General features: G+C 39.7%; 1 protein-coding gene across 1 annotated transcript in view; it reads left to right on the top strand.

Moving 5' to 3' along the window:
• mindy3 (MINDY lysine 48 deubiquitinase 3) overlaps positions 1-7137 on the top strand; it is a 25870-nt gene that overhangs the window by 15898 nt on the left and 2835 nt on the right. Inside the window, exons 12-14 of the mRNA XM_005738532.1 lie at positions 1593-1665; positions 5126-5198; positions 7048-7135. Of these exons, the coding sequence (XP_005738589.1) occupies positions 1593-1665; positions 5126-5198; positions 7048-7135 (234 nt within the window). The remainder of the gene's footprint in view (positions 1-1592; positions 1666-5125; positions 5199-7047; positions 7136-7137) is intronic.

The following is a 7137-nucleotide window of genomic DNA, read 5'->3' as shown; positions in this document are numbered from 1 at the left end:
TAAGCCCCGAATACAGTAATAAGTGGACCATGAAACCCAAGCAGCTTGTGTGGATCAGAGGCTCAAGCTTTAATAAAGGCTGGCTAAAGGAGATGTGGAGGGTTCATTTGCTCTCCCAAAACATTATGTGTTTGTCCAGTGATTCATTGTCATAAGTACAGTCTTGTAAAGAAGAACAGTGAGAACCCTCCGACTCTTGTCTTCACGTTTTGAACAAGTATTTCATCTTTACCTTCTCTTCTCTTAAAAATATTCCCTCCATCTCCCGTGAGCTTTTTTTTTTCTTAAACTCTTTTTAGTGTTTACACATGAAAAATATTTATAGGGCACTTTAACATTTACCTTCGCTCTCCTTATCACTGATTGCTTTCAGTGTTGCTTATCAGACACTTTGGTTATTCGACTCTAAAACCTGTATAATCTTGACAAGATCTGACACCAAGTTTGAAAATATCAAATAATACCTAAATGCAAGATAAGATAAGTCAGGATGTTTCTTTTCATTTTGGGGGGGAGTGTCCAACAAGATCTATCGCAGGCCTCTGGGGTTAAAGTGCTGTATTAAGGGTTTGGTATGTTTTAAACAAACTTGATTTTCAAACACATCATCCAACAGCGTCCAGAGGCAAAATTGTTTATACTCCAAATGGGTAAAAAACCTTGCGGTCATGTCCTCCTTGTGGGTCAAAATACTTTCCTGATTTTACTATTGGAACTCAGTTGTGTGCAAAAAAAGGGGTCTAAACCTTTTATCACACCTGAAGATTTTAGTTCATGCTTTCATATTTTTGGTTTTGGGAAGTAAGACAAAATGTCAATTACAAAGTCAGAAAGTGGAATGGAGTGGGAGGAAGAATTTCAGAGTCTAACAGTCTGATAAGTTGTGGGGGGGTTTTTTTGGTTTTATTTTTTTATTCCCAATTTCCTCAGTATAGAAAGAGTAATGAAGGCTTTGCATAAGCACGCTGTACGATGTATCAACCACTTATACAGTAGATGGATAAACACAACTCTTCACATCTGCTGCGCCTGTCAGCGTTGCTCTCTCCAAACTTTACCAACATACAAACATTGCAGAGCTCGTCATAAATCACAAGCTAGATATTTAAGACTTGATTTCCTGACACTGTGTTTGGAGTGAAAACAAGCCATCTAACTTTATCAGCAAATCAGTTAATAACCCAATGAATTCTGGTGATTGCACAGGCCCCTTAGGTTCCACACATACATGCTTAATGTACCAACAGTGAATCACAAACCTACTGCTATGAGTGGTGCTCTGTATTAGCTGCATGTTTAGAATATAGAGTGGGTTTGGTGCATTAGTATTGCTCAACTTTGGCAGGACCAATTGAAATCTGCTCTTAGTAGAGATATAGATAAAGAGAAAGATAGCGATATATAGACGATCATCTGAAATGACAGAAATATGACCTAACTCTTCTCCTTCTCTCTCCTCACTCTGCATACAAATATTGGATGTGTGTGTGGTCACTTTAGGGTTAAACCTCTTCACGTTCTAGTGCACACGTGTTTCTTACTTGCTCTTGTCTTTAATGTCTTGTCTCTTTGTCCCTACTGTATCCAAATAGGAGATGTCACTGGTTGGTCCAGAGTCTCCATCAGAACAGGCAAGGAGGGTTTTCCAGTCATTTGATCCTGAAGGTAACGGAAAATCAAGTGTTTGCATTTAAGATGTACTACTGATAGCTCTGTTTAAGCTTTGACTGATACCAGTTTTAAATTAGTAGTCCTCACTACAGAAGGAGAAGAAGAGACTCTGCATGACTCTTCTATATGTAAGGCAGCATCAGGCTTTACTTAAGGAACAAGGCCAAGAAAAAAAGTAAAATGGGCTTCTTTTTTTTTCAATGTTTTTTAATGCCTAATTTACTTGCACTTATTTCATTTGAGAGCAGTTTGATAAAACACAAGAGACTTTCAACTATGTTTGCAATAGTTTCTTCCTCTGCTCCCTGCTTCACCAAGTCTGTGAATGTGTCTATTTCACTATCCGCAGACCAGGCATGGGTGAAGTTTAAAAAGCTTTGCAGCAAAAGTCTAAACTTGACCAAATAAAATAAATAATTAAAAAAAAAACTAAAATAACTGGAGGAGAGAAACCAAAAAGGATTTCACCATCAAAGACTACTGTGCAAAAAAAAAAACACTAACAGAATTTGTTCTAGCAGTAAAAGTGAAATGCATCCAGGCCACTCACCCTTTGTTGTTAGCTCTCTCCATGCTACATGCAAAATGTAAGAGTTTATGGGCGCACTGCTGCTGATGGCTGACATACTAAACTTAGAATAACACAGACTTGAATTTAAGAGGTCGGCTCCCTGCCCTGAACACCTGAACCAGCACTGAGGCTGTTATCCAGTATTGATCCAGTAATACACTAAGTATTGATTGGCTTGCCTCAGTTTGATTCATATACAGTCCACATGTTATTCACCTTCTGTCTGTCACCAGCTGTGCACAGGTTTTGATTGAGCACTTTACTTTATTTGCTTATTAATACACCAGTTATATGTAACCTGGCACACGGATGTACTTTAGTTATTCCGAACTTTCACTAACACAGCTACACACAAAAAATGAGAAAAATACATCCTGGCCCAACTGTCTTTTCCTTCCTTCTCCCTGCTTGCAGATGCAGTCATAACCTCTTTTCTTTGTTGTTCTCATCGCCATTATTTTCTTCTGCAAAGAGAACAAGGGTCCCTGTCCCTCCTCTGATCTTCATTGTTGTTGTTTAGGTTAGTGAGATCAGCTCAGCTAACAGCTGAGTCAACCATCCTGCTTCTTCCCCCTCTCTTCCTCATTTTCTTAAACCTTTCTTGTCACTTCCAAGTCACTGTGTAAAAAGACCACAGGAAAGACACAGAGAGAGTGGGACAATGACAGCAGAGGCAGCAGGTTGTCATGTCAGTAGAAATGAAAATCTTGTGTGTAATTTTCATTCACGCAGCTTCAGGATTATATTGTTAGATATTTATGTTCACTCAGAGAAGAGAAACATGCAATGAAACGTTTAGTGTTAACATCTGCCGTGCAGTGTTTTTCCTTCTGCTTGAATACAAGAGAGTGAAGTGAGCAGTAAAGAGATGTCAGGAGCCGTACACAGGACGTGAGCATGAACTATTTTATTATTAAAGTGTGCAGCTGGGAACCAGTTATAACACATATTTATGTTTTCCTATTTTCAAAGGAACTGGGCTGTTCTTCATTGCTGTAAGCTGCATTATTCACGATATGTGCCGAGGTCTTTCTGTATTTTGTATAGGGGTGGGTATCTCTAAATGATATCCAGATATTTATGACGATCTAGGAAAACAAAAGTACTATCTGTACTTGCAGGCAGCAGCATTTATTTATTTATTTATTTATTTATTTATTTATTTTAACAATTAATAACTGTCATTGATGACACACTTTCTGATTTTGAAGGTGCCAGGGCTATAGTGCAGTGGTGTTATAACAGCGTAAATTATATATAAGCCCAAAAATAGCCTTGGTAGTATTTTACCTGGAAACTCTAAGTGGAAAGTACATAATAACTGATTAACACTTAACAATAACAAAACTTTCCTGTGTAACACTTCAAGAGCTGTGCAAGGTGGTCACATAAAAATATTTTCTACCTGGGATACTGACTCCTGAATCTTGGATTGAGGGATTTTAACCAGCTGCTTAAAACGCTGCTTTTCCACGATCTGACCGCATCAGTAATTTCCATCCACCGTTTGCTCTTCCTGTCATATGGCGTGCAGCTAATGAGTGCTCCAGCAAAGCTCGGTGGAGTCATTTGTTTACATCTGGGTCTCGCATCACCAGCTGCTAGTGTCTCCTCTTTTGTAGCCTGGTTGTTCTCAACAGTGTTTTTTGCCTCAAATGGTGAAGCGAGTGTTGTTTCTAGCTTTTGGCAGGAACACTTGTCGTGCATATTTTTCAAAGCATTGTGCTTTTGTTGGAGGTTGTTGAAGTAGCTCCCTTTTCAGGTCAATTGTCATAGGATGTTGACACGTGGCTGGCTGCTGAAATTATATCTCCAAATTACATTTGTTTATATCACGTTTTTACGTTGAGGATATGATATAGAGCAGCTTTAATGTGGTGTGATGTGATGTTACCGCATGATTAAATCCTACCAGCTGACAACAAGCTTGCAGGCTCCAACAGCTTTTACAACAAATATGTAAACACAACCATCGTCTGCACTTTCCTTGTTCTTCATTTGTCTCTTCCTGTTGCACAGAATACCACTTTGCTTGTTGTCAAATCTGCTTCTGCTATCATCTGCCAGGACATTCTGCATGCCATATGGTCTTTTCTCCCAAACACTTGTTCAAACAAACACATGCGTGGGCTCCAGTAGTTGGACCCACAATCTTATAGGGATACGTATACACACATGAAGGAAGAATGCACTGTACAGATGAGTGCTGCGTAACAGGGCCATAAATCTGTCTGTGTCGCATGTACGGTCAGCACAGCCCCTTGTGTTGTGGAAAAATGGCGCCAGAAACATTCACACGCACGACAGTGATTCACAAGAACTACAAACTCAGTAACCCACTGCACTTTTTTTTTTTAAAAACATTTGTTTGCCATTGTCCCTGCTGTCTGCCCTCTCTGCTCGCTGTCACACCATCAGCTGCCACTCTAAGAAAATATCTCTCCGTCTTGGTAGAACGAGATTGAGTTTTTGAGAGCGAACTAGCAGCACACTTGTCAGTTAGTGTTCTTTCGATCGCATTTGGGGTTTATGTGTATATCTAAACACGAGACCGCACGGGCTCACATGCTGATGTTTAAATGACATAAAACTGCACGGCCAGACAGCAGCGGACAGAAACACATGTTAGTGTTTAAAGCTTCTCCTCTCAGGTACAGCGATCATCACGCTTAAGGAATGTAGGTCAGAGAGAAAAGACAAGGTGTCTGTGTGAAATGTGTGTCAGATGAGTTCATTGCCCAGGCTTGTGATGTAAATAGTTCTTATGCCACATGTGTGTAGGTGAAGGCTTTGCCTTGTTTTTTAATTCAAGTTTGTATCTTATGTTTTGTCTAAAGTCAGCACCCTTTCTTTATGTCTCTTTCTCTCGCTCCCTCTCTGTAGATAATGGTTTCATCCCAGAGTCTCTGCTGGAGGATGTGATGAAAGCTCTTGACCTTGTCTCAGAGCCTGAATAGTAAGTGCTTGCATGTTCAACGCTTTATGTTTGTGTGTGCATGTTTGTGTGTGTGTGTGTGTCCGTCTCCATGTGGCACCTGTAGAGCTTCTTAGATTCTACCTCCAAAGTCACTGGCAGGCCAGGTCAGCACCTCCTTGCTCATGTTTCACTACCAGGCTGCTATAAAGCAAGACCAGAGAGAGCCCGCTATAAAGGCTGGGGAAGAAAGAGTCAGAAATTGAGGCTTACGGGGAGATCGTTAACTGCAGGAAGAAAGACTGAGAGATCGAGGAAACACTTTAAAGTGCCGCTTCAAACAGAAGCACGTTCTCCTCTGAGGAACAGTAAGCCTTAATGCTGTAGTCACTGGACTTGCCAAGTAACCGGACCAATAATCTGGTCTACAGACCCCCAGATGGCCGATACATCACAACAAAACACAGCAAACTGACGGGAGACTCCCAGTGCTAACAGGAGAGTCTCATTCCTTACCACACAACAAGATCTCACCGGGATTCCTATGTTAAAAATAGCATCTTGATTACATCAGTATTTAATAGCAGTATCGAGACTTTAGGAAGTAAACATCGTCATTGAGAGCAGTGAAAGTTTTTTGTTTCCATCTATCCTGTGACCTTTGACAGTCAGCAGCTCTAAGACTTTTGTTATGTTTGGCAAATTATTATTTCTTGAGATTTTAAACACATGGATACATTTCTATATAATTTGATTTTGATTCTATAAGTACTAATAGAAATGTACTTATAGACTGTTTTGGTGAACATGTGAATTCACTTTCTGCATGTCTGGAAATTAAGTAATCAGCTGTGATGCATAATGGGAACCAAAAAGTGAGGTGAAATGTTATTATAGGGTGAGAAGAATATAAACGAGTCTCCTTATTGCGATCTACAAGCACTTAGATGGCATTGTTGCACCCTTACTATGTTTTGAGCAAATCCAGCATATCCAGTGCAAGAAATCCACTGACGAACAATTCAAGTAGTCTACATTTTGATATTTAGGTGTAATCCTAATCAAATATTACCAATCTTGCTAATCTACTGTCTTTGTGCAATTCCTAAACAAACAAACATGATCTGAGAAGAAATTAATGTGGCATACTCAGTGTGTGCAGATTAATCTCATGTCCAGTCAGTTTTTAAGTGATGTAAGTCATGCAGCATTTACTGATATAACCCACCAAAAACAACTGACCCTGCTGAGCCCCATCAACACAACTTTTTCATAGTGGGATTTTTATTTCTTTTTATTGATTCCTCTCATCATGTTTTTCTTTCCTCCATACAAAAGGTGCAGAAGGTCAGCTAGAAGCTGTTAGTATTTCAGAGGGTTGCTCAGTGACACTGAGTCTTACTCTGCGTGCTCCTGCTGCATGTACAGTTGGTAACAAATCGGCAGATGAAGAAATAATCGTTCTTTTCCTTCTGTGTCTGCGTATACTCCTCACTTTTCTCCTCACTGCCTTAAAAGGGCAATCTGATCAGATTTTTTTCTATCACAGTGGAATAATAATAACACTGATCTAACACATAGGAATGTCTGGACAGAGGTATATTTAGTTGTACCACAGTATTCACGAAAATATGCACGCGCTTTCCCAAAACATGCATCATGAATCCACGCTGAGTGATGAGGTGATTGTAAATTTGGATCAACTTTCATACACAAATCTTGTTTCCTTTGTGCTGATAGTTCCTTTCTCCTGAAACTTGTTTTTATCTGTTTTGTTGGGGCATTTTATGCTGGGTTTTGTTTTTGGTCTGTTTTTGTCTGTAAGTCTGTTTTCGTCTGCTCACTGTATGTTTACTCCCCCTTTTTTTTTTTTATCTCTTCTCCTTCTCAGTGTGACTCTGGTTAAGAGTAAGCTGGATCCAGAGAACTTGGGCATAATTCTTCTGGGCCCATTCCTGTTGGAGTTTTTCCCTGATCAGGT

The sequence above is a fragment of the Pundamilia nyererei genome, unplaced genomic scaffold (genome assembly GCF_000239375.1).
Source record: "Pundamilia nyererei isolate P.nyererei 1_Seehausen unplaced genomic scaffold, PunNye1.0 scaffold00084, whole genome shotgun sequence".
In the NCBI taxonomy this organism is placed as follows: Eukaryota; Metazoa; Chordata; class Actinopteri; order Cichliformes; family Cichlidae; genus Pundamilia; species Pundamilia nyererei.
Note: the sequence above shows the minus strand (reverse complement) of the source record. Positions and strands in the feature narration are given on the sequence as shown.